This window comes from Hemitrygon akajei, chromosome 6 (assembly GCF_048418815.1).
Source record: "Hemitrygon akajei chromosome 6, sHemAka1.3, whole genome shotgun sequence".
Lineage (NCBI taxonomy): Eukaryota > Metazoa > Chordata > Chondrichthyes > Myliobatiformes > Dasyatidae > Hemitrygon > Hemitrygon akajei.
Window position 1 is genome coordinate 5,400,654 of NC_133129.1, and position 26,681 is coordinate 5,427,334.

Sequence of the window (26,681 nt, forward strand, 5' to 3'; positions counted from 1 at the left end):
CTACCCTCACCCTGCACTCTACCCCCTGGACCCACAAACCCCTCCCACTCCCGCTCTCTATCCCTCCCCCTGACCCCACTCACTCCTCCCTCTCCCTTGCTCTGGAGTCCCCCCCAGACCCCACTAATCACACCCCTGTCCTCTATCCCCTAGATCCCTCTCATCCCTACATCCTGAATCCCACTGGCCACTCCAACCCTCCCCCCCAGACCCCTCCTTCCCCCTGGACCGCACTGACCACACTCTCCCGCCCCACCCCGGACCCCTCTGACCTCGCCCCACCCGCAGACCCCACTGACCCTCCCTCCTTCGCTTCCCACCCCGGACCCCACTAACCTCTTCCTCCCTCCCCCAGACCACACTGCCCCCTCCCCCTTTCCCCAGGACTCCACTGACCCCCTCTCTCCCATCCCTTTCCCACCCGAACCCCGCTGACCACTCCCCAACTCCGGACTCCACGGACCCCACTGATCCCTCCCTCCCCTCTCATCCCCGGACCCCACTATCCACTCCCCTCCAGACCTCACTGACACCTCCCTCCTCCCCCTCACTCTCTATTCCCCCGGAGCCCGGACTCGGGACCCCACTCACCCTCACCGCCGCCGCCGCTGCAGCAGCCCGCTCTTCCTTGGTCCCCTTTCCCCAGCCCGCGCTTGACGCCAGCCTGCCATTGGCTGCACGCCGAGGTTGCGTCACGCCGCGACTGGTAACCCGGACAACGCGAGTGAGGCCCGCTTTTCAGGCTGTGCGCTCCAGGCGCCGGGCCCGAGGTAAAGTTCAGCCCGGTCCAGGGAGAGTGGAGATTTTCGGGTGGGTGGGATACGACCCTGGGAGTAGGGTCAAATTGAGACGGTAACTCAGTCTCTCTCCACAGAGGCTAACAGACTTGCTGGGTATCGGAAGTTTGAGATCAGAGATCTCTAGATCTTCTGGATGAGCTGCCAACCACGGTTGTTGAGCCCCGTCTGGAGATTAAGGCACTTTTGCCCCTCTGCTGGTAGTAGAATTGGTTCTACCGGGCTGAGTAGACTCTCCTTGTGGTGGACGCGGGTGTTGACCTTGCCATTTTCTGTCTCAGAGACTGGAATTTGAGAAGAATGTTCAGAAAGTGCAGATGGGCCCCAGAAATAACTCCCCCCCCCCGCCACATAACATTTCATACGTAGACACAAATACACAAATGTTCTAACGCTATTTAATTATATAGTTGTGCTTTAGAGAGGGGTCAATAGATGTGGACCACAAAATCCCTCTGTTCCTCTACACTGGCCCTGGGTCTGAGAGGGAGTAACAAGCTGAGGTTTGGCAGGGCCGGATTGAAAAAGCTGGGCTTTCAAGGCCAGTGTTGAGCAGCTGCTTGGCGAGGTTTACTCATCTCTGCACTGAACCATGCAACTGTCGGGCTCTTGGATTTGCTGTGACTGGCTTTGATGAGCATAGGTTGTAAATGTTATTTGCTTACTTTTCTTGTTTACATGATTTTTTCTCTTTTCTTGCACATTGAGTGTTTGATGCTCTTCATTTTTAATGGGATCAATTGGGTTTCACTGTTTTGTGACTGCCACTAAGAAGATAAATCTCAAGAATGTATATTGTATACTTTGAACTAAACATCCTGCCATTAAACCTGTATTCTGTCATTGAGTTCAACCTTTCATAGTGTATCACTTAACACTTTTTCATTTGGACTCCATCTGCCACTTTCCATCCCAGCAATATCCCACTGTAACCTGCAACAACCTTCTACAGTATCCACACCACCACCAAGATGGGTGTCAACTGCAAACTTACTAACTCACCCTTCCACGTCTTCATTCAAGTCATTTATAAAAACCACAAAGAGTAGGGGTCCCAGAACAGATCTCTCCAGAACTCCACTGGTGTTCTTTGTGATCGCATCTGTGTGCTGGCCCAGAATAGGTCACGCCATGAAGTGTTAACTGTTACTCTTTTCACAGATGCTGCCTGACCTGCTGTATATTTGCAAGATATCCTCGTGCTGCTTTTTATTCAGCCATTAGTTAAATGGTCGCATTGGCTACAGGGTTTCTTCCGATCTGTCTTAAGTATCTGTAGCAACCACCTGTGAAGGAAGTGACTATTTAATCTCCAATATTGTACACAAGATTAAAAAAAAGCAGGAACAGACTAGTCTGCCCCCTTTAACCAGCATCACAATTAAATAATTTCAGTTGATTCAACCTCCCTTTCCCACCACTCTTCCCATGTCACATCCATGCCAGGAATACCTGACACAAAAATAATTACAATGGATTCCAGTTCATTGGGATGCATTAGGACCAGTGAACTTTGGCCTCAGTTAAGCAACTGCCCCAGTTAGCCAAAGTTTCATTCAAATAGTTGAAAAATTAAAACAATACAAACTGAGTAACAAATGGTGTATTTAAATGAATGCAGAACAAATTAGAATATAGTTACGTACCCCATAACTGGGTCACTTACCAGCAAAGATAGAGAGGTCCGTTGAAGTCTGATGGTACTATTTTTAACAGTATTTATTGATAAAATACACAAAAATAATATCAATGCAAACATACAGATAATATACGTCGTCAATACTAAATCTAAAAGCGCGGGTATAATAATAATCAATAAGAAATAGCTCTATCGTTGTCTAGGGGATAATGTATTGTCCAATGGAAATATAAAAGTCACTCAAGTTCATTCAGGCTGCAGCTTTTGGTTGGAGAGAGAGACGAGGTTTTTAGAACTTGCCCGGTTTTCCGTTTTATGATGTTGATCCTTCGAAATGGCGTCGGTGGTGATCTCTTCCTTAGCTAAGCCGCCTTCCGTGGTAAGACCTCAATCCCGGGGCAACGGGAAAGGACACACGTGGGCCCTCCATCAGCTATTGCTATTAAACGCTGTCACGGAACTCCTAGCGTTTCTCCTGGTGCGTGTGTGGGGCTGTTCCCACAGACCCTCTTTTATCCCCACTCACGGGGTCTCAGATGTCAATTGGGGGGGAATGATGCCATCCCCCAACCAGCCCACTTTGCCTGAGGGCTTCCACGAAGCACAGTATTTTAATACACAATTCCGTCTCCAAGAGACAATGGCCGTTTCCCGTAGCTTTGTATCGCCGCGGGGCTAAACATTCCAAACGTCTCTTTCTCATTTCCTGGGTCTCCTGACCTGAATTAATAGCGATCTTGCGATTCTCAAAAAGGAGGGGGCTACAGGCATAACGATAGTACTACAGCACTACAAAACTGTGTATAATTATCAGCGGAGGAACTCATCTAGTGTATCCTGCCGTGTCCTTTTAAAGTGTGTAAATGAACAAAATCAGTACAAACACCTAGTGCAGATAATGGACTGCCTTCATATAATGTTATCAACAATTGCATCCGCCAAATATTTATTTTCATTGTAAGATGATTTTCAAGCTGTTTGCCGATACCTTCAAATTCTTTGAAGTACCTAACTTGTTGAAATAGTGAAATAGTTTCATTTGCATTTTCATCTGTCTCTTTCTGGCTCCAAGCCTGAATGCTTGAAACCACTGTGAGCAAAACGGTTCTGAATTGTCTTTCTGCTTATTTCTCGCCAACCATCATTGACAAAAATCACTTTTTTTTACACAAACACACGCAACTGATATCAGTTTAAAAAAAGCACAGTGTAGTGTCTACAGCCACACAAGTGTGCACTACTGATGCTAGTTAGAAACTGTTCAGCAACAGTGCCCTATCCCAATTAACAATGTCCTCCAATATACGAAGAGAATCGCAGCTATTTTCTTGATTAGTCTTTGTTCTTTAAGAGTTGTCCCAAATAAATCATTAGCCCATTTAACCAATGGCAAACTAACCAGAATCCACTGTACTTTCTCCAAACAGTGAGGCTGATCAACTCCTCCACCCACTAACCCACAATGACTAAAGCTCAAAGTAAATTTTATTATAGATGTCACCACATACAACCCTGAGATTCATTTTCCTGTGGGCATACTCAGCAAATCCATAGAATAGTAACTATAACAGGATCAATGAAAGATCAACCACAGTGCAGCAGGCAACAAATTTGTGCAAATACAAATTTAAATAAATTGCAATAAATAACAAGAACATGAAATAACAAGATAAAGATTCCTTAAAGTGAGATCATTAGTTGTGGGAACAATTCACTAGATAGGCAAGTGAGTGTAGTTATTCCCTTTTGTTCAAGAACCTGATGGTTGAGAGGTAGTTAACTGTTCTTGAAACTAACAGTGTGTGTTCTGAGGCTCTTGTACCTTCTACCTGATGGCAGCAGTGAGAAATAGCATAGCCTGGTTGTGAGTATCTCTGATGATGGATTCTGCTGTCCTTTGACAGTATTTCATGTAGATGTGTTCAGTGGTTGGGAGGGCTTCTGAAGGACTGTCGGATCTTCCATCCAGAGGTATTGGTGTTTCCATACCAGGCTATGATATAGCCAATCAATATGTTCTCCACTACACATCTATAGGAACTCATCAAAGTTTTTGATGTCATGCCATATCCCCACAGACTCCTGAGGAAGTAGAGGCGCTGCTGTGTTTCTTCGCAATTGCATTTTAAATAGACAATAGGTGCAGAAGTAGACCATTTTTGTACTGGGTCCTCTGAAATTGTAACATCCAAGAATTCCAACCCTCTCCACCTCGGATCCTCCAATCAGGACTGGCTCATGGACCTCTCCAGAAGTCTACATTCAGTTCCTTGGTCGTCCTGACATTGAGTGAGGTTGTTGCGACACCACCCAATCTCCCCCACGTTTGCTGATTCATCACCAGCTTCGATATGGCCCACAACAGTGATGTCATCAGCAAACTTGAATATGGTGTTGGAGCTGTGCTTAACCACAGTCAGGTGTGAAGCGAGTGGAGCATGGGGCTAAGCTCACGGCCCTGTGATGCACCTCTACTGGTGGAGGAGGTGTTATTGCCAATCCGAAATGACTGGGAGCTACAAGTGAGGAAATCAGGATCCAATTGCACAAGGTTTTGAGACCCAGGTTCAGGAGCTTATTGATCAGTTTTGAGGGATGATGGTATTGAATATTGAGCTGTAATCAATAAAGAGCATTCTGATGTATGCCTCTTTGCTGTCTAGATTTTCCAGGGTTGTGTGAAGAGGCAATGAGATGGCATCTACTGTGAACCTGTTGCTCTGATCATTCCCTATCAGACACTTTACAGACAGACATTCTTGTACCTAGTGTCACTATGGACACACAATCTATGGATATAAGCTATCTTATGTACTTGTATTTATTGTGTTCTTTATCTTGTTTCTTTTTGTGCTGCATCAGTAAGTTATTCTGCTTTACACTTGTGTACTGGAAATGACATTAAACAATCTTGAATTATCATTGACTCTCATATGGATTAAAAAGATTCTAATAATTTTTCATAACATAGGCCATTTGGCTCAACAAGTTGCTGCCAAGCTCTCAGAACAACCTTATGACTGAGTTGTAGACTCAGCCAGCTCCATCACGGGTAAAACTCTTCCCAGCACTGAGGAGATCCTCAAGAGGTGGTGGTACCTCAGGAAAGTGGCATTCATCATTAAGAACCCTTACCACCCAGGATATACCCCCTTCTCATTATCAGGAAGGAGGTACAAGAGCCTCAATAATTTGTGTTTCTTCCCTTCCGTCATTAGATTTCTGAACAAGCCATAAACCTGTGAACAGTAACTCATTATTCATCTTCTGCGTTATTTCTGTAACTTGATAATTTTATGTATTGCACTTTACTGCCATTGTGTAGCAATTTTCAAAACATAGGTCAGTGCTGATTGATGCTGTGGTTGTAGAATCTCTAATGGAGAAACATCTTTCCAGCATTTACCCCGTCAAGCACCATGATCAACAGCAACCTCCCCCCCCCCCCCCCCCACACCAGATGAACACAGAGAAGACTAGTATCACAGCTTTAGTCATTGCCTCAAAGGAGCTTTGCTGCTGAGTACACACCCCTCATTGTCAGACATTGTGCTGGGGGCAGCCTGTAAGTGTCATCAAGCTTACAGCACCAACATAGCATGGCCACAACTCATTAACTTTAACCCATATATCTTTGGAATCTGGGAGGACCCGGAAGAATCCCATGCAGTCACAGGGAGAGCATGCCTTACGGACAACAGTGGGAAATTAACCCAGCTACTATAGCTGGCTCTGTAAAGTGTTATGATAATACTGTTACCCTGACAGCTGTCTGCAGACTGAGACACACAGCCCATATCCTCTCTCCCAAACTCCTTCTCCACTTATTTCATTTTTACTCTTCCTAACCTCACCATTTCTATTGAACTGTTGCCTTGTGACTCACTCAGACTTCATGTTCAAGCCATCTACACTTTCCCTCACTCACAGCACTCGCTTGATGGCCATAACGTGATTAATGTGCCAACTCTTGTTGACTACCAAGTAAGCTGTTAAAATATTTCCAAAAAGCATAGACCACAAACCATATACAAACACATCAAAATTTATTTATCAGGAATTGCAGAAGGGAAGGAAAATCACAAGGTTGTTTCATGCATTGTTATGTACAATTTAAAGAAAGTTGTAAACATCTACAATTCAAGTAAATTAGACTGCTAAATAAAGGCACTGTTCAGATGCTGTGTCTGCTGAAGAAGAAAGGTGACTACTTTCATTGTGTTCAATTCTGCCTGGAACTGCTGCTAGTCTGAGACAAAGCCACCAATCAATTCCCCAAGCAGAATGGATGGTTCGTGGTGGAAGGCACTACTCAAGAGGCTAGGCAGAGGAGGGTGAGTGGGAAGAGACTGGGACATAATGGGCTGAAATAAGGACAGTGTTTGTTGGGGGTGTCTCTGGAGATTTTGCTGCCTCTAACCAGTGGATGAGTTGAAGCCTCGCTGTTTTTTGCTCTCAAGAGGCTGAATCAAGACTAATTAAAACATTTACTATTTACAAGCAGAATCTGTTCTAATTAAAAACATATACACACATCCAACACTGCTTCAACATAAGTGAGAGAGAACAGAGATTGATTCTTCCACATTCAGACCGTAAATTCAGAATAGTTCCAACTCTTAAACTATCAAAGAACCTTTTCTGCATTTGCTACAGCCCAAGAAACTAGTCTAACAAACAATTGCAACACCTTTTTCCTTCCCAAGTTATTCCTACTAAACCTGGCACTGACAAATGACGGCAGCATTAAATACTACTGAGTTCATATTGAGCAGCTTTTGTTTGGGAAGAACTCCCCATGGTGGGGAGCAATGTCTATCTAACTCGTGACCACTTCCTGCAGGATTTTTGGTGTCTAGGGATTGTCAGCTTATCTACAAGAGGACGTCAAAAACTCATTACTGTATGTCAACATGTTTGTCTATTAGTACCTTCCAATTTGTTAGTACAGTGTGAGTTCTTAAAGTGTACGTTTTTTGCAAATTATCCATGTCTTGTGTGTTTGTGGTACTCTGTCTATAATGGCAGTATTACAGTATGTGCTGACAGTTAACAGCAAACCCCACTGATTGTGAATTTGAGTCGTGTGTGCACACCTCTTCTTCCCACCCCACCCCCATCATGGGAGAAGCTTATTGTCAACCCCCCTCCTTGATGTATATTCTTTGTCTGTGTTGTTTTCAATATTACAGATCAGTCAAGAGAGTCAAAAGTTTTTTTTAGTGTGCTTCATGAAGCAATGCAACCCTTTACAAAGATCATTTTATTTTAGTTTTGAACTTGGAAACTTACATAAAAATAAAACTATAACAAACTATATTACAAAAGTCTCATTAAAAGTACAACGTATAGGCAGAGCGCAGAGTCTGCTTGAGCATTTATGCAGTGTATTGACCATCAACAGTTTTAGGTAGACTCCAACACAATTTTTCCAGCAATGCTTTCAATGGCACAAGAAAATGAAAATGTTTCTTCAGTTTGCCTTTAAATTACTTGCACTTCTTTTGAAATTCAAAAGTTTTTTTGTCCATTTTTTCCCCAAATAAACACTGAAAACGTTTTTTTGTCTATTTTTCACTTCTAATGCTTTGCTGTTTGCACTACTTTGCCTTTTGCTCGGTTTCAGCACAAAACTTTTCAAAAGCTTCCTCCATCTCTGGATCCATCTCATTCTCTGAGTCATCAAGATACCTATTGAGAGAAATGGATGAGAGGATGTTAATTAACAGTACAAAATCTGCCCATTTCTCTTCCCTTTCCCCATGATCTTCCATGGCAATAAGGTGACTTGTGATTAGATTCCTTGCCAAATCATTTCCATTCTATCTAGCATAATGTTGAGAGAGGGGCTGTTGAGTGACAAGCTAGTCCACAGTGCTCTGCTTCATTCATAAATGCACCAGCCTATAGCAGCTTTCTTGATCAGCAAAGCTGCTTTACATGATTTATTCACCTGTAGGTCAAGCAGCATCTATGGAGGGGAATAAACAGTTGACATTTCAGGTGGAGACCCTTCTTCAGAGCAAAGATCCATTGCTTTCCTACTCCAATTCAGTTCTATGCTGTAGACAATGTTATCATTTCACCCATCCCCCCACCACATGCAGAGGGGACAGAATGCATTCCTAGAAATCAGCTCAAATTGTAATTTTCCTTTAATTGTGAAGATGCATCATCTGCAACTGCATCGAAAAAATTGTGCACATCTATTTACTTTCTTAATAAATTCTGCAAGAGTCACTTTGTCCCATATCTCAAATTTCTGAGTTCTGGATTTCTGTTACCTGAACAGTTACATGGGTTGCCTGCACTTGTATTCTTTTCATGTTACTATGTTCCTCTGCCACAAGCTGCAAGATGTGTAACCATATTGCAAGGTTCAACATCAGAATACAAGTCAACCAGTACCAGCTTTAGCAATTAACATCCAACACGACTTATGGACGTGGATAGAAACTACTTGGCCACAGAGAAAACATCCAGAGAAAATGCTGCCCACCATTTCAGAGAAAGCTGTATGAGAACAGCTAGGACAATTTCTATGTACAATACCCCAACAATAGATCGATCAGCTTTGGAGAGCATGGAGTGTCCTCAGGTGAAGGAGCTTGTCATGTACATTCTGGGGAAGCTCGCTCACTTTTGGGTACCACCAATCACTCAGCTCTCACCTGTGGCTCCAAGTAGCTGTTTGCATGCACCCCAATATACCACTTCGACAGGTGTGCTAAACCAGTTGAGAATAGCCGTGGGCCTCATACCCCAGTGAGAAAGGAACATACCTATCCAACCACGTGAAGTCAGTTCCAAGGGACTGAGCAGATGAGGTAAAATCCACCTGCCAAGATGGCAGTTCTGCAATGCTTTTTGGAGAGTGAAAGGCATGACAAGACATAGAAGTAGTCATAGTCACCTAACTGCAACCAAGGAAGACCCCAGATTGTGACGACTACTCATACCTCCAGACCCTGACCATTTTCCACTTTAAAATCTCTCCCGTGCAGGTCTCCTGTCATTGTTGGATTCGACAGACAACCAACCTTATCTTGTATTTATAATATATACGGATTTCAGTCCACATTTATCTGTTTTTCAACAGATACAATTGAGGTGTTAATGCATGAGTGAACCAATAAATTAGTGGAATCTTTTACAATCGAAACAGCAGTGGGCTAGATTGTACTGTGCCCTCAGTATGATGGTCATTAAGTCAAAAATGTAGCCCACAATATTGAAGAACTACAACGTGGCAAAACAAGACAAAACACCTCCCAGAATATTCTGAATATGAGCTATGTGATGTAATAGATAACCAAAAGCTTTTCAAGATTAGCTTTATTTGTCACATGTACATTGAATCATACAGTGAAATGCTTTGTTTGCGTCAAATGAAATCAACAAGGATTGTACTGGGGACAACCTGCAGGTGTCACCACGCTTCTGATGGCATGCCAACAACTCACCAACCCTAACCCAAATATCTTTGGAATGCGCAAGGAGACCGGAGCACCCAGAGGATATCCACACAGTCATGAAAAGAAAGTACGACTTCTGGTAAGATGGCGATTGCTTAGTCGCTCCGAACTTTTGCTCTGTTATTCTTCCTACCTTTGCACTATGTGTCTCCCTTCTTAAACCTTAGTTAGGTATTTTATTAGTTCTCTTCTACCTGCCTGCGAACACATCTATCTTATAATGGCTACCAAAAGTACTAAAACCGGGAAAAAGGAAACTTCTACGGCTTTGTCGGCTGACATTCTCGCTGTTCTGGAACAACATCGACAAGATACTTTAATGGATTTTAGAACTGAATTTAGAACTTCTTTCAACCAGCTGAATGCCAAACTGGATCAGATTAATGCTAGAGTGGATGATCATGATGAACATTTATCTCGCATCGACGTAACTTCTGAAGATTTAAAACGCCGTGTTCAATATCTTGAAACTTTCTGCTCCAACCTAGAGGAGAAGAATAGTAAACTTTTTTCCAAAATGGTGGATCTTGAAAATCGGAGCAGACGTTGCAATCTATGAATTCTTGGTTTGCCAGAGGCCACCGAAAAGGGCTCTCCCGTGGAATTTTTTTCCAAGTTTCTCTGTGAGATTTTCGGGAAAGAATTTTTTCCGACTCCATCTGAGCTTGAAAGGGCACACAGGATCTATGTTCCTCGAGCAATTCTGGGTTCCCATCCACGGCCGATTATTTTATGCTTTCATCAATACCAGGTGAAAAACCGTTTGATGATGGAGGCACGCCGCAGAGGTACTTTTGCCTTTCAAAATATGGTCATTCGTTTTGTGGAGGATTTTGCCCCCCAGGTTCTGAAGATGCGTGCTGAGTTTAAAGGTGTAATGAAAGTGCTTTTTGATTGTGGACTCAGACCCTTTCTTCGAAACCCAGCCGATCTCCGAATTACGCTTACTACTGGAGATTATAAGTGGTTTAAATCAGTGAAGGAGGCTGAGGCGTTTGTTGGAAGTCTTCCAGCCACCTCGTCTTCTTCGGAACCGGCCTGACCTTCTAAAACAGTTGATAAGTACTTCTCGAAGTTAAACTATCTTTTCCGAACTCAGACTTTACTTGAATAACTCAGTCATTATCTATTGAAACTCTTAAGGGCTGTAGTCAATCTCTCCCTGGACCTGGTGCATTTTTTCTAAATAGATAATTTAAGTTTAATGTTTCCCTGCGAACTTTTAGATTTTACCTGTGTAATGTATTTTATTTTTGTATAACCTTATCTATAGAGAACTACAATTGTCTTTAACTTGTTTTGGAGGTTTGGAGTTTTTATTGAAGGCCTCCCTGATGGTTGATTCATAGTTTAAGTTTTGCTTTTTTTTTTCTGTAAATGGTTGATAAGGACTCTCTTTGAATTTTATAATCTCCTCTTTTTCTCCCTCCCCCTTTTTTTTCTTTTAATCTTCTATAATTTTTCGCGGGTAGGTTAGTTTTAGTTTTCTTCTGATTTTCTTTGTATTAAGTTTTATACTTCTGTTGAAGCTGTTCCTATTTATAATTCTGTTTTCTAGTGCATAAATTAGTTACTATTTGCTATATTATTTATACGGAACTTTTGTTAATGACACAGAACTGGAAGTCATACTTGGGTTAATTTTTTTGGTAGAGCTAGCTGCTTTTTTAGGTAGCCGTCTAATTTTGGGTTGCGAGGGAGGGGTGGATTCTCCAGTTCCAACACTACTCACTGTTTCTTTTGTTTTCCTTTGTTATTCAGGACGTGTCTCTGTTTTGATTCTACGGATCTATGTTTACATTTTTGCTCCCAGACTGTTATTGTACTGCTTGATTTTTTATATGCCTGCTGCCTTCTATGCACTAACAATTGATAATGGTTAATTCACTTAAATTTGTGAGCTGGAATGTAAAGGGACTGAATCATCCTGTTAAAAGAAGGAAGGTCTTCTCCCATATTAAACAACTCAAAGCTGACATTGCTTTCCTTCAAGAAACTCATATTCGTAGTTTTGATAATTCTCGGCTTCTGTCAAAGTGGGCGGGTCAGCATTTTCATTCATCCTTTGCTGCCAAAGCTAGGGGGGTCTCCATCCTTATTAATTCAAATATTCCCTTTGAACTCCATAATAAGATATATGATACAAATGGCCATTTTATTATTGTTTCTGGTAAATTATACAATACTAAAGTTGTACTAGCAAACCTGTATGCTCCCAATTTTGATGATGTTAATTTTTTTGAACGTTTTTTCTCCTCGCTACCAGATTTAAACTTATACTCTCTTATATTGGGTGGCGACATTTCAATTGTTGGTTAGATCCTAATTTGGATCGATCGTCCTCTGTTACTAGACTACTTACTAAATCTGCCTTAGCTATTCACTCTTTTCTCTCTAATTCTGATATATGGCGTTTCCTTCATCCCACTGAGAGAGACTACTCTTTTTTCACATGTTCACCATACCTTTACTAGAATTGACTACTTTTTACTCGATAATCAACTTATTCCATCTGTCTATTCTTGTGACTATCAGAGTATACTGATTTCTGACCATGCCCCAATTACTTTGTCCTTAAATTTTCCTGGTCTCCCTCAGAGGAATAAACACTGGCGTTTTGACTCGACTTTATTATTGGATGATGATTTTCTAAAATTTATTAAGGATCAGTTAACCTTTTATTTTAACACCAATACATCATATGAAGCGTCATCCCAGATTGTCTGGGATGCCATGAAAGCATATTTGAGGGGTCAAATAATCTCCTATACAGCAAATCTTAATAGAAAGTCCTGTGCAGATCGATTAGACCTCATTAATCAGATTAAAGAATTGGATCAACTGTATGCTCAAACTAAGAATCCTGAATTATACAAGAAGCGTGTAGAACTTCAAACTAAATTTAATCTTCTGTCTACTCAACCTGTCGAACGCCAACTTCTTGAAAGTAAGAGTCGCTTCTATATTCATGGTGACAAATCTGGTAAATTTCTAGCCAATCAGCTGAGACGTTCCAAAGCCAAACAACATATTACAAAGATCCGGAAGGAGAATGGAGACTTTACATCGGATCACTTAGAAATCAATGACGCATTAAAAAATTTCTATTCTCGACTTTATTCCTCTGAATCTTTGAATGACAATATCTCTGTTGATCACTTTTTAAATAATCTGAATATTCCTTCGCTTTTGTCTGATCTTAAAGCCAAACTTAACGCGCCTATTTCATCAGAAGAAATATCTTTTGCAATTTCTGCATTGTCTTCAGGGAAATCTCCTGGACCTGATGGGTTCCCCGTAGAATTTTATAAATCATTCTCTTCACTTCTTTCCCCTCAGTTATTCTCAGTATTATCTGACTCATTTAATTACGGTAAATTGCCACCCTCTTTTAATGAGGCATCTATTATTCTTTTATTAAAAAAGGGTAAAGACCCAACAGAGTGTTCCTCGTATAGGCCGATTTCTTTGCTCAATGTTGATGTTAAAATCTTGGCCAAAGTTTTGGCTTATAGATTAGAAACTGTTATCCCCTCTATTATTTCTGATGATCAAACTGGTTTTATTAAAAATCGCCTTCCTTTTTTCAACATTCGGCGTTTATTTAACATTTTATATTCACCTTCAACTAGGATTCCTGAATGTGTTATTTCCCTCGATGCGGAGAAAGCATTTGATCGTATAGAGTGGAACTACCTTTTTGCAGTTTTAGAAAAATTTGACTTCGGTCAAAGTTTTATCTCTTGGATCAAATTGCTGTATTTGTGTCCTACTGCCTCTGTTTTGACTAATTTTCAGAAATCCCAGTTATTTAACCTCAAACGTGGCACCTGCCAGGGATGCCCTTTAAGTCCCTTTCTCTTTGATTTGGCTATAGAACCTTTGGCGATAGCATTTCAAAATTGTCCTGAATTGACCGGGATTTGGAGAGGGGGTGTTGAGCATAGAGTTTCTCTCTATGCTGATGACTTATTACTTTTTCTTTCAAATCCGTCTACATCCTTACCTCCAATGTTTTCACTTCTTGATCAGTTTAGCCAGTTCTCTGGCTATAAACTTAATTTACATAAGAGCGAACTTTTCCCAATTAATAAAGAAGCACAAGAATTAACATTTCGTGATCTCCCTTTTAAAGTAGTTCATAATCAATTTACTTATCTTGGGATTACAATCACAAGGAAGTTTAAAGATCTCTTTCGTGAAAATTTTGCCAATCTTTCATATACTATAAAGCAGAGTCTGTTACAATGGTCACCTCTATCTATGTCTTTGGTAGGTCGTATCAATGTTGACCTAAACTCCCTAAACTTTTATATTTACTTCAATCAATCCCAATTTTTATTCCTAAATCTTTTTTTGATTCCTTAGACTCTATTATTTTGTCATATCTGTGGAAGAATAAGCGCTCTAGAATTAATAAAGTTTATCTCCAAAAATCTAAAAAAGAGGGTGGCATGGCTTTACCTAACTTTCGTTTACATTATTGGGCAGCCAATATACGTTGTGCTACCTTTTGGTCTTTTTTCCATGGCCAACCCGAGTGCCCTAATTGGGTGGCAATGGAGTTGAGTTCCACTAAAGATTTATCTATCTCTGCACTTCTTGGCTCTGTACTCCCTAGTAGTTTGTCCAGATTAATTGTTAATCCTCTTGTTAGACACACTTTGCGTATATGGGCTCAGGTTAGGAAGTTTTATGGTTTCCATGGTTTTTCCTTTTCTAGCCCTATCTTACATAATCACCTTTTTTTTTACCTACTACGTATGATTCAGCATTCCATGATTGGTATAGGAAAGGCATTAGACATTTTGAAGATCTTTTTATTGATAATCGCTTTGCATCTTTTCAACAGCTCTCTGCTAAGTTCAATCTGCCCAATGCTCATTTTTTTAGATATCTCCAAATTAGACACTTTATTAATCCTTTAATTCCTAACTTCCCTGAAATGCCTGAGAAAAATGTTATGGATTTATTTCTTTCTATTAATCCACTAGGTAAAGGTTTAATATCATTTATTCGTGATAAATTAGCATCCTTACGGCGTGCCCCTGTGGATAAAATTAGAATGGCTTGGGAGCATGATTTAAATATCTCCTTATCTGATGAGACTTGGGATTCGATTCTCAAATCGGTTAATTCAACCTCTCTTTGTGCTCGCCATTGCCTTTTACAGTTCAAGATTGTTCATAGAGCCCATATGTCTAAATCTAAACTATCCCGATTTTACCCTAACATTAGTCCTCTCTGTGATAAATGCAAAAGGGGCGAGGCCTCTCTCATTCATATGTACTGGTTGTGTCCTAGCTTGGAGAAATTTTGGAAAGACGTCTTCATAACGTTATCTTGTATTCTGAATCACCACCTAGAACCTAACCCTTTAATTGCTTTGTTCGGTTTTTTGGGTGAGACAGATTTACGTCTCAGTGCGACTAAGTGTCGAATATTATCTTTTGCTTCTCTCCTGGCTAGACGTTTAATCTTCCTTAGATGGAGGGATGTTGTCCCGCCCACGCATGCTCAATGGCTTAATGATATTATGTCCTGCTTAGACCTTGAATAAATTCATTATTCAGTTCTTAATTCTGATACAAAGTTCCATAAGATCTGGGGACCTTTTATTGAGTATTTTCATATCCTTCCTCTTAACTAAGGTTTTTTTTTGGTCCCTTGCTTTCAGCTCCTTTTCTGTTGGTAGTAGGCATTAATATCTTCTGTTGCTAAGTGTATTTACAGTTTTGGGGGTTTGAATGTCCTGATGTATACTCTCTAGATTGTGTTGTGGTTGGTCTGGAGTTCTTTTTTGTTGCGGGGTTTGGGGAGGATACTAATTTTACATATCTTCAATTTGGGTGCTTTCTCAATTATCTTCTTTTGTATTATATTATTATTGCATGTTTATTTTTGCACTGTATTCTTCATTTCGATCTGGGGTTTTTAAAATCTGTAGCGATGTAGAAAATGTATAAAAAAACTAATAAAAAAAAAGAAAGAAAAGAACGTACAAATTCCTTACAGAAGTCGGCGAGAATTGAACCTCGATCTTACAGCTGGTGTTATAAAGCGTTGTGCAAACCCCTATGCTACTTTTAGGTTAGGCAACTGTCAAAAGGATAGATAGCTTTTATGCAGCGATTTACATGTTTAGTAAGTAAAATACTTTAGATATGTTTTTTATTTTGTTGTTGTTTGTTGAGAGTATAGATGGTAAGTTTGCAAATTGGCGATAGGGTAGACAGTGACGACACAGGTGGGCTAGGAATGGCCAATGGAATTTAATTCATTTTGAGAATTACTGTCCTAATTTAGAGTGGCATGTTAGTATAGCAGCTAGCATAATGCTAATACAGCGCCAGCAGCCCCGGCTCAATTCTGTCACAGTCTGTAAGGAATTTGTACGTTCTCCCCATGAACGTGCGAATTTCCTCCAGGTGCTCCGCTTTCCTGCGGACATTCCAAAGACGGAGGTTAATTGGTCACATGGCTTAAATGGGCTGCACAGGCTCATTGAGCCAGAAAGGCGTTACCGTGCTGGATATCTAAATAAAATACAGGTATCCCCTGCTTTCCGAAAGTTCACTTTACGCCACTTTGCTTTTACGGAAAAAAAAGGCGAAAAGCGAAAATAGTAAAGTGAGGTGTCTCCCAGTGGAAGCTGGTTGTAGGGGATTCACAGCCATTCCTTAGCCAGAGCCTTCAGTAATTTAGGCATTGAGGGAGAGAGGAAGAGAACCATCCACAATACCATCAATGCGGCAGAGAGGGCCTCAAGATGGCAGTGGCTCAAGAGAGGGGAGCCATGGAGTCATGTGTAGCTAGCCATCTGAACACAAGCTGGGGTCTACCAGCCCCGGCTGGGTCACCTGGAGAAGGGTGTATGATGTTGAAAGACCCGAAACACCCTATAATTCCAGGAACATCACTGATGTCTCCAGAAGCAGCAGATGTATGCATACAGTGTTGCGCGTTTGTTTTGCAGCGAGCTGTTATAGAGGCAGCGCGCACCCCAAGCAGTGAGAGTGGTGCCACCAAGCTCCTTCCCCAGGAACTACACACAGGATCAAGCCACCATAGCTTTGAACTGTGTCTGTAAGCATCTGTGCTTTATCTCGATTTATTCTGTGCATCCATTAGCAAGATGTGTCCTAAGGTATCAGAAAAGCCTAACAGAGCTCATAAGGGTATTACGCTTAGCGTAAAACTGGACGTAATTAAGCGTTTCGATCGTGGTGAACGAGATAAAGACATTGTGCTTGCATTGAACTTGCCTGCGTCCACCATTCGTACTATTTACACGCAGAGAAAGAATCTTGAAGGCTGCCGATGTTACTATTGGTTCTGCTAGTAGCAAAGTGGTCTCTTTTAGTCGGCATCATTCCTGCTTTTACTATATGTTGGTGTTATTTTAGGTTTTATGTATTACTTGGTATGATTTGGTAGGTTACGCTCAAAAATTTTCCCCATATAAATTAACGGTAATTGCTTTTCACTTTACGCCATTTCGGCTTACGAAAGGTTTCATTGGAACGCTCTGCTTTCGGATAGCGGGAGAAACGTGTAAGTAAAAGCAATGAATGGTAGGGCCCTGGAGAATGTTGAAAAACAGAGTGACCTGGGGGGTACAATAAGATAATTCCCTGAAAGTGGAGACACAAGTACAGAAGGAATTTGGCACACTTGCCTTCATCAGATGGGGCAATGAGTACACACTTGGAATATCATACACCTAACATTTGGAATGATGTGATTAAGAGAGTATGAAACGACGATTCTCAAGGAAGTTTGGGAATGGGGAGGGGGGAACTGAATTTGTGAGGAGAAACTGGTGAGGCTGGGACTGTTTTCCCTGCAGCAATGAGGGCTGAGGTGTGACCTTTAAGAAGTTTGTAAAATCAAGAGGGGCATAGAAAATGTGGACGGACACAGTCTTTATGCTAGGGTAGGGGAATCTAAAATAGGAGAAGGCATAGCTTTATTTTAAGAAGGGAAAGATTTAAAAAGGACCCTATATGTTTCATATAGATCGTGGTGCGTATATGCAACAATAGAGGAAGTGGTTGAGGTGGGTACTATATTGTTTAAGAGATAGTTGGACAGGAAAGGTTTAGAGGGATGAGCTAAACAAGGCAAATAGCAGCAGCTTAGGAAGGCACCGAGGCTGGCATGGACAAGTTGGGCTTGAAGGGCCTGTTTCTGATGCTATATGATATCATGACTTAATTCCAAATTCTGAACCAAACTGGCAGAAGATTAATAATGTGGGACGGAGCAGCAGTGCGCAACTCTGCCCCTCCAATCCACTTTTCAATTAGAACATGACTCAGCTTCACATCTCTCAATAGCTTTGTTCAAGAAAAATTCACGATTTGAAAGCAACATGAAAGTGATCAGAAAAGAGAAAATCTTACATGTCCCCTTCTTCATCAGAATAATCTTGAAATAATTCTTCTCGATCAATCATCTCTTGGTACTTCTCCAGGTAATCTGAAACCCAAACAGAGAAAATATAACTAAACTTTACTCCCTGGTAGGAATCTTGCTCAAAATCCTGTGAGGGAAAAAACCTGTGCATTGATTACCTTGTGTTTAATAATTCTACAATAAACACAGCACAGCTATCTTAACAGGTCTGATGTCTGCTGAAAAGCAAAGATGGATTGTTAATGTTAAAAAAAAGTCATTAATTTGAGATTGAAAAGTTGTATAGCACAGAAACAGGCCCTTCAGCCCATCATGTTCATGTCAACATATTTGCCCATCTACACTAATCTCATTTGCCTACACTAGGTAAGAGTCTTCTATGCCTATTTAAATTTCTGAATATCGTGATTCCACTTCCTCTGGCAGCAGGTACCAGATATCACTTTGTACAAAAATTCACCCCTCAAATCCACTCTAAAACCCCTCCCTCTCATCTTAAACCAATGCCCTGTTATCAATATCCCTACCATAGGAAAAAAAGATTCCAACTACCCCATCTATGCTTCTTACAATTTTATGCATCTTGATCAGATCCCACCTCAGCCTCCTTCACTCCAGGAAAACAAGCCCAGCCTATCCAATCTCTCCCCGAAACTAAAGTCTGTAATCCAGGCACCACCCTGGTGAATCTCCTCTGCACTCTTTCCATAACAACCACATCCTTACTTTAGTGAGGTGACCAAAACTACAGATGAAACTCAAATATCAATAGTGAGAACAATGAGCTGCCAGAAGAAGAGGTCAGGGTGGGAACAACGTTAATATGAGGCATTTGGATAGGTACATAAAGGGGAGGGACTTGGACGATTATGGAACGAATACAGGTAACTGGGACTAGCAGTTGGCATGGACCAGATGGGCCAAAGATCCTGTTTTTGTGCTGAATAAAGCTCAGAGTAAATTTATTAAAGTGCATATATATTATAGGAAAGTCATTGTCAAGCTAGAGAGAATGCAAAAGAGATCTATGAGGATGCTGCCTGGACTAGAGGGCCTGAGTTACAGGGAGGTGTTGGCCATGCTGGGTCTTTATTACTTGAAGTGTAGGAGAATGAGAGGTGATAAAATCAAGTTTATAAAATCATGACAACTATGGATAAGGTGAACAGTCATAGCCTTTGCAAGCTGCAACAGAACATCTTCATTGTTATCATCTATGTCCCGATCTATCAAAGCAAGCATCTTTATCATCCTATTGACCCGTGTTGCCTTTTCACTTGAAACCCATATAGTATATGTATAATGTATGGTGAATTGTGGTGCGATAGGGATGAGAGAACAAAAGGCATTGGACCATGTTTGAGACATTTTTGATAATGATACAACTAAATGACTTACTCAGCTATTTCAACTCACGGAGCTGACTCTTGTTTCTTAGCCATATAACACTGTATAAATTGTGAAGACAGAAGTGTGTTCGACTCTTTGCAGTCAATCCTTAAAACAGAGCTAGGATTATGACCAGAGTTAGGAAACTTCCATACAAGTGGTAGAGGACTCCTCCATACACCCCCCAACACACTGTCATAAATGTAAGCTGCTTGAGGAGACAATGGCTGGAGTACAGATACCAATCAGCTTTTCCCATTCACTTTTCAGAATACAGACAAGGCCCAGTATTTATCACCTATCACTAATGGCCTTTGAGAAGCTGGTGGTGATCTGCCTAGGTGACCAGTGCTGCTGAGGAGGCAGTCCCAAGAATCAGATTCAGCAATGATGGAAGAATGGTGATGTATTCCCAAGGCCTAGAGTTTGAGGACCTGTCAACAGCCAGCCCTGGGATCGATATTGAAGATCAAAGACCAAAGTCACTGAGTCCAGATGTCCAGATCAGCTGGCGAAAACCCCAAGTTTGCAAGTCCACTGGAGAAATCAGAATTGACAGGAGGCTGGAGGCCGGCAGGCAGCCTGTCTTGGGTTGGGAGGGCTGACTGTGATTGGATGAGTGGGTTATAGGGAGGAAAGGGAAACACATACCAAAGGCTGGAGGAACTTAGCCAGTCAGGCAGCATCTATGAAGGAGAATGAATACTTTGTGCTAAAACCCTTCACCAGCATTCAAGAATTGATAAGCAAGGAGGAAAATGGGTTGTTTTGCTGTTGTTGTGTTCTGCTGAACATGGTAGACATGCTACATTGGTGCCAGAATGTATGGCCCCCAGCACATCCTTACATGCGCTGGTTGTTAATGCAAACAACGCATTTTTCACTGTGTTTCAATTCACATGTAACAAATGAATGAATCTGGATGGTGTGCAACTTGGGAAAGGAATCCGTAAGCAATAGTGCATTTGTCAGAGAAGTCGTGGCCCACTCTAGGTGAGAAAATTGCAGTACATTATGCAGGTGGGACACAATGCCATTAGTGAACAGGTAGTGGAATGAACATACAGGGTAATAGCTCATTGCTCCAGGATGGTGACCACTGTTGAAACTACTCTCATTTAGTGAAGTGGGGAGCAGCCAGACTTGTGCCCTGAAGATTGCGGAAAGGCCTCGGGATGAGCCACTCACCACAGGATACTAAGCCTTCCTTCTAACAATGTATTTACGAGGCTTCCTGTCACTGGCGATGGCTAGAATGTCAATGGAGGGGCATTCAGCAAGGGCAATGGCATTGAATGTTAAAGGCAGGAAGTCAGGCTCTGTTGTTGGGAGCTCATCGCCTGCCATTTAAGAGGGAAATGTTCCTCACTAGATTTTTGCTGTTTGCAAGCATGTACTGCTTTCTGATCTAAGGAGTTGTGAATGGAACTGAACATTTGCAAACAACCCCACACCTGATGAAAGTGAAGGAAGTTCACAAAAGCAGCTGCAAGCAGTTAGGTCTGGGACACAATGTCCTGCAATAAAATTCACAGGCTGGGAGGAATGGCTCCCAATACCTCAGCCACCTTCCTTTAGTAAGGTACATTATCTTCCATTGGAGGGTGTATCCTGGCTATCATTTGACTGCAGTTTCACCAATTATCTCATTTAGTAGGTCAAATGTTGTCTTGAGATCAAAGGCAGCAGATTTTCAACTCAGCACTGGAATTCAATCAAGGCTTCTAAAGGTCTGAGGAACTTCTACAGTTGTCTAATGGACTATAATGATCGGTTGCATCACAACCCACTATGGAAACACTAATACCCTTGTACAGAAAAGCCTACCAGAAGTAGTGGATATGGCCCAGTCCATCACAGGTAAAGCCTTCCCCAGCATTGAGCATATTTACATAGAGTGCTGTCACAGGAAAGCAGCATCTATCATCAGGGACCCCCACCACCCAGGCTATGCTCTCTTCTCACTGCTGCCATCAGGAAGAAGGTAGAGGAACCTCAAGACCCGCACTACGAGGTTCAGGAACAGTTATTACCCTCAACCATCAGGTTACTGAATCAGAGGGAATATCTTCGCTCATCCATCACTGAAGAGGACTCATTTTCAACGACTCTTCATCACGTTTTCAATATTTATTGCTCATTTATTTTTTTGTATTTGCACAGTTTGTTGTCTTTTGCACACAGGTTTGTCTGTCTTGTTGGGTGCAGTCTTTCACTGATTCTATCATGTTTCTTGTATTTACTGTGAATGCCCGCAAATAATTACACAGATTTGTATATAGTGATGTATATGTACAGTACTTCAATAATAAATTTACTTGGCACTTTGTGATGAGGTCTGCAGCCAAACTGATGAAATTTGGACTGGTTACTGATGAGCAGATTACTGTTGACTGGGTGTCACTGGACAGCACTGCTGACATCACCCTCCATTGGTTTGTTGAATACAGCTGAGCTATGAGTTTAATGCTGTGTGTGGTAGGAAATAATTGGACAATTTTCCACACACTTGAAGTGACACATTACAACTGGATGGAAAAAATTTTTGCTAGTAGTGTAGCTAGTTTTAGAGTGCAGGTCTTTAGTGTTACAGTCAGGATGTGTCTTTACTGTATCCAGTCTCTACATTTCTTCACACATGGCTTGGCTGAAAGAGGTTAAACAAGTTAATTTTGGGGTGAAATTCTCTTTATCCAATATAATTTTATCCAGAGATGTGTTATTTGGTTTCTAATGTGTCAATTTAAGGGATTAAGCAGATTAAATTATTAAAATTATTTTTGTTTTTGTTGGATTTACTATAATTTCAAAGATTTATAGATTCAAAATACTTTTATTATCAAAGTATGTATACAGAATACAACTCAGATTTGTCCTCCCACAGACAACCACGAGACAAAGAAACACCATGGAACCCATTCAAAGAAAGCATCAAAGACCAAATGTGCAAAATAAGAACAATTTGCGCAAACTGCAAAAAACCAGTGAATAACACACAATATCAAACGTCAAACCAGGAGTCCAGTAGCATTCAGGTTCGTGCCATGCCTCTAGTCCACTGCTGGCTGCATGGTCATTCTTCACTGAAGCACTCCAGTCTGCATCGATTGCTCCACCCAAACTGCTCAAAACCAGCAAAGAAACGAGTATCCAGGAATACATGCAATATAAACCTCAAATTCCCCCAAAAAGAATCCACAGCCTCTTTGATCAATCCTTGTAACATGGACCCCGAGATTCCTGCACTTTCTCCGACAGTAGCTATCAAGAGGGAGAGGAGGACTGGTCAAATGCAGGCAGACAGCACCAGACACCTGACCATACTCCGCTCTCACCTTCATCAACTTCAAAATTGCTCAACGCCTCAACTGGAGAGAAGCAGTGGAGTCAATCATGGGCTTGCACCCTTGACTCCTCAGAGAGAAGCAATGGAGTCTACTGTGGGCTCGCGACCCTTCTGCAGGCTGCACACTACTCCATCTCACTGATCTCCCTTGGAGAGAGCAAAGCGCCAGATTGCTCAATCGGCCCAAAAACACATAATCAAAATGTAAACCACAGGTTCCAATCACACACAGCTCAGTAATAGAAACATATTTGAAAGTAAAAGTAGTTTTGTGAACTGTCTGTAGAATGTTGCTGTTGGTCACATTGGTTGTTGGCACCATCTTGCTTGTGTGTACTGATATAATTACGCAAAATTCAGTGAATTTTCCCCTAATTACAGTACAGTTGCCCCCGTATTTTTCTAAAAACTTCTTACTTTTCAGTAGCAGGTATCACACTACGTGAATCTGACAAGCTTGCACTACCTATTAAATGCTCCCAATGGCGTGCGTTTCAAATAGCCCCTGACAACCAAGTCCTGCTCCTAGCCTTTAAGTGTGGTTTTGCTAGTAAGCCTGGTGGAACCATTTCAATTGACGAGAGGAGGGGCGAAGGTGGTTTACTGGCACCTTAAAACCGTTCGCTTCGGGCAGATGGGATTCATCAGCTGTGGCTGGCAGCTTATCTGGAAGTTGGAAAACTGATCTCAAACCTCCGCTATACCCACTCGTGGAGAAGGTTTCAGGAGTAAACCCCAGGGGAAAATCCAGAGCCAGAGTCCCTCAGGCAGTCCTACATTAAGTTGAATGCTGACTGGCAACTCCTGTGTCACTGCTGGTACCAAAATGTATGTCTCTACCGTTCCTTTGGATTTATGAACTATGTGAGAGGGGTAGACTGTGACATGGGCAACAGCTTGCTCTCCACATCGTACTGACCAGCGTGCATATCATGTAGATAGCTAGGATGCAATATCCAGGGTTGAGCCCGTACAGAGGGCCTCTCTGTTACCCCTTGGAGATTTATTATTGCTAGTTGATGAGATGACCACAACTGCTTTTCTTTTGTTCTTTGTTCACTCAGCTCTTTCTATTTCACTCTGGTTTCATTTAATAAAGCAGCAAGATTTATGCCTCATTCTTGACTTGACTTTGGAACCTTTGGATTGCAGAAGTATCAGGATCCAACAGTTCTTAACACAGACCATGAATCAACTTGGCTGAAGACTGGATACTGGGAAGCTGAGAGTTCTGGCTGAACATCTGCAATCAGGTTTGGGATGTTCTCAGAGATGCCTCCTCCCATTAGTTGCCTTACTGCTCACCGCCTTTTACAAACAGGTGACAGAGGAATCGCACAGCTTTGATCCGATCACTTAGTTCTGCCATTTGCACAGCGTCTAGCAAGCATATAATCCCGTGGTGTAGACTGGTAGTTCATACTTGGTATTTCCTGACTGTTCTCAGCACTCCTCAACAGAACAGGTTCAAGGTTCTCCTTTATTTGCAAGTCATGTCAGAATCAGAACAGGGTTTTATATCTCTGGCATAGTCGTGAAATGTGTTGTTTTGTGGCAGGAGTACAGTGCGATACATAATAAGTTAAAAACTATAAATAAGAAATACATATGAAAAAGTTTTTTAAAATTGTGAAGTAGTGTTCATGGGTTTATTGTCCATTCAGAAATCTGATGGTGGAGGGAAAGATGTTGTTCCTGAAACGTTGAATATGTGTCTTCAGGCTCCTGTACCTCCTCCTTGATGGTAGCAATGGAATAAATTGGCCATTAGGTTAGAGATTATGTACAGATTACAGATTATACATTTCAAGAGCAGATAACTTTCTATTTTGAGCAATCAAATGGATACTGAGCAAAACAAACTACTGGAGGAACTGCATCTGTGGACAAAATGAATTGTTGATGTTTTGGGTCAAGGAATGCGGACAGAGGGCGGGGTGGGAAGATAGTAAAGACAGGGAGGGCTGACACAGAGGCAGGGGCCAGTAGGTAGACCACAGATGGGTGAAACATGATGGACAGGTGGAGTTGGTGAAGGCTGAGGGGGTGGAATTGGGAAACAAGCAGGTGAAAGCAGATAGGAAAAGAAAGCCAGGGGCTAGGGTGAAGGTGGAGACCGCTGGGAATGTGATAAGCAGGAACACTAAGGCCACCAGCACTGGAATTTAAGGAAGGTGATAATAGAGGCCAGAGAGGTGAAGGGCAAATTGAACCAGGCAGGGGAGGGGATCCATCAGCTGATGTGTGAGCAAGGTAAATGGAGGGAGAAGGGAAGTGAGCAAAATAAGAGACGGAAGGCTGGAGGGCTAAAGGACTCTATTGGGACAATCTGGTAGCTTTGTAGTCAACACTATTACAACAAAAGGGTAGGAGCAGGTGTTCTCAACCTTTTTTTAAATCCACGGACCACTACCATTAAAAGAGGGGCCCGTGAACCCCAGGTTGGAAACCCCTGGTCTGGTTGATACCTCAAGTTTATACTTTGATCCTTAATCCCCAAATTTCATTCATCTCTCACCGATTTAATTTCCCATTAAACTACCAACTCCCTTTTACCCAGTTCCACTAGCTTCATATTGAGTAGAGAAAGACTGATGTTGAATCGGCATCACAATCTTTCCTTGTTCTGGATTCTGCTTCCGAAGAGTCAATTTTAACAACCAGTTTCTTCCTTTGTTTGCAATTAATACACGTTTCTGAAGAGTACAATACGGACTACTGAAATTCAGAACGAATCATTTGGTCCAGGAGTAGGAGACACTCTTTCTCGACCCCCAATACTTCCATGTCATTTGAAGAGAAGGGAATAGATTAGTAAACTAAAAACAACAGACACTAAAGGACTAACCTGGGTCTGCTGGAGTGAGAGGGATACCCTCTGCTGAATAAAATACGGGCTCATTCTGAAAATTAAAACACAAGAAATATTACTCATCACTCCTGAAGTACACAAGAATCAGACTAATTCAACATTAGTTCCTTTAGTAGGTTAATTTCTACTGGTCGATGTGATTAACATGCAGATAGGAAGAAAACATACAAGAGCTATTAATATGTAACATGGTCCATGATCACTGTAGCGATGCCTCATTTAGTGATAACTATCCTGCACTTCAACCTCTGCCAACAATGAAACAGAAACCAGGATGGATGCATTGGGAAGGATTTATTTATTTAGAGATATGGTGTAGAACAGGATCTTCCAGACCATTGAGTTGCACTGCCCAGCAACTCGCCTATTTAACCCTAGTATAATCACAAGACAATTTACACTGACCAATTCACCCACTAACCGGTACATCTTTGGAATATGGGTGGAAATCGGAGCACCCGGAGGAAACCCATGAAGCTCACAGGGAAGATATATAAAGAAAACTTGTTACAATGGGGCGTTGGAATTTGGTGTTCAATTCCAACACTGTGTGTAATGGCATTGTGCTAACTACTACAGAACTGCGGTGCCCCGATGGAGTAAGCAAGGAAAGAAACAATGGTAAACGCACCAACCCTTACTTTGAAGAAAGGGCAAGAAGGTGAGTAGCCGTTACCTCCGCAAGCTCAAACCACCAGAATACCACAATTGCAAGCTCTACCAAGTGACAGCAGGGTACTTAGAA

The 26,681-nt window shown here is 41.7% G+C and overlaps 2 protein-coding genes across 2 annotated transcripts in view; both read right to left on the bottom strand.

Moving 5' to 3' along the window:
- Window positions 1–641, bottom strand: part of c6h5orf34 (chromosome 6 C5orf34 homolog) — a 39,640-nt gene extending 38,999 nt beyond the window's left edge. Inside the window, exon 1 of the mRNA XM_073047800.1 lies at window positions 592–641. The gene's annotated coding sequence lies outside the window, so the exon portion shown is untranslated. The remainder of the gene's footprint in view (window positions 1–591) is intronic.
- A 5,824-nt stretch (window positions 642–6,465) lies between these two features.
- Window positions 6,466–26,681, bottom strand: part of paip1 (poly(A) binding protein interacting protein 1) — a 54,099-nt gene continuing 33,883 nt past the window's right edge. Inside the window, exons 8-10 of the mRNA XM_073047837.1 lie at window positions 25,913–25,967; window positions 18,317–18,392; window positions 6,466–8,127 (exon numbers count right to left, since the gene is read on the bottom strand). Of these exons, the coding sequence (XP_072903938.1) occupies window positions 8,037–8,127; window positions 18,317–18,392; window positions 25,913–25,967 (222 nt within the window). The 3' untranslated portion in view covers window positions 6,466–8,036. The remainder of the gene's footprint in view (window positions 8,128–18,316; window positions 18,393–25,912; window positions 25,968–26,681) is intronic.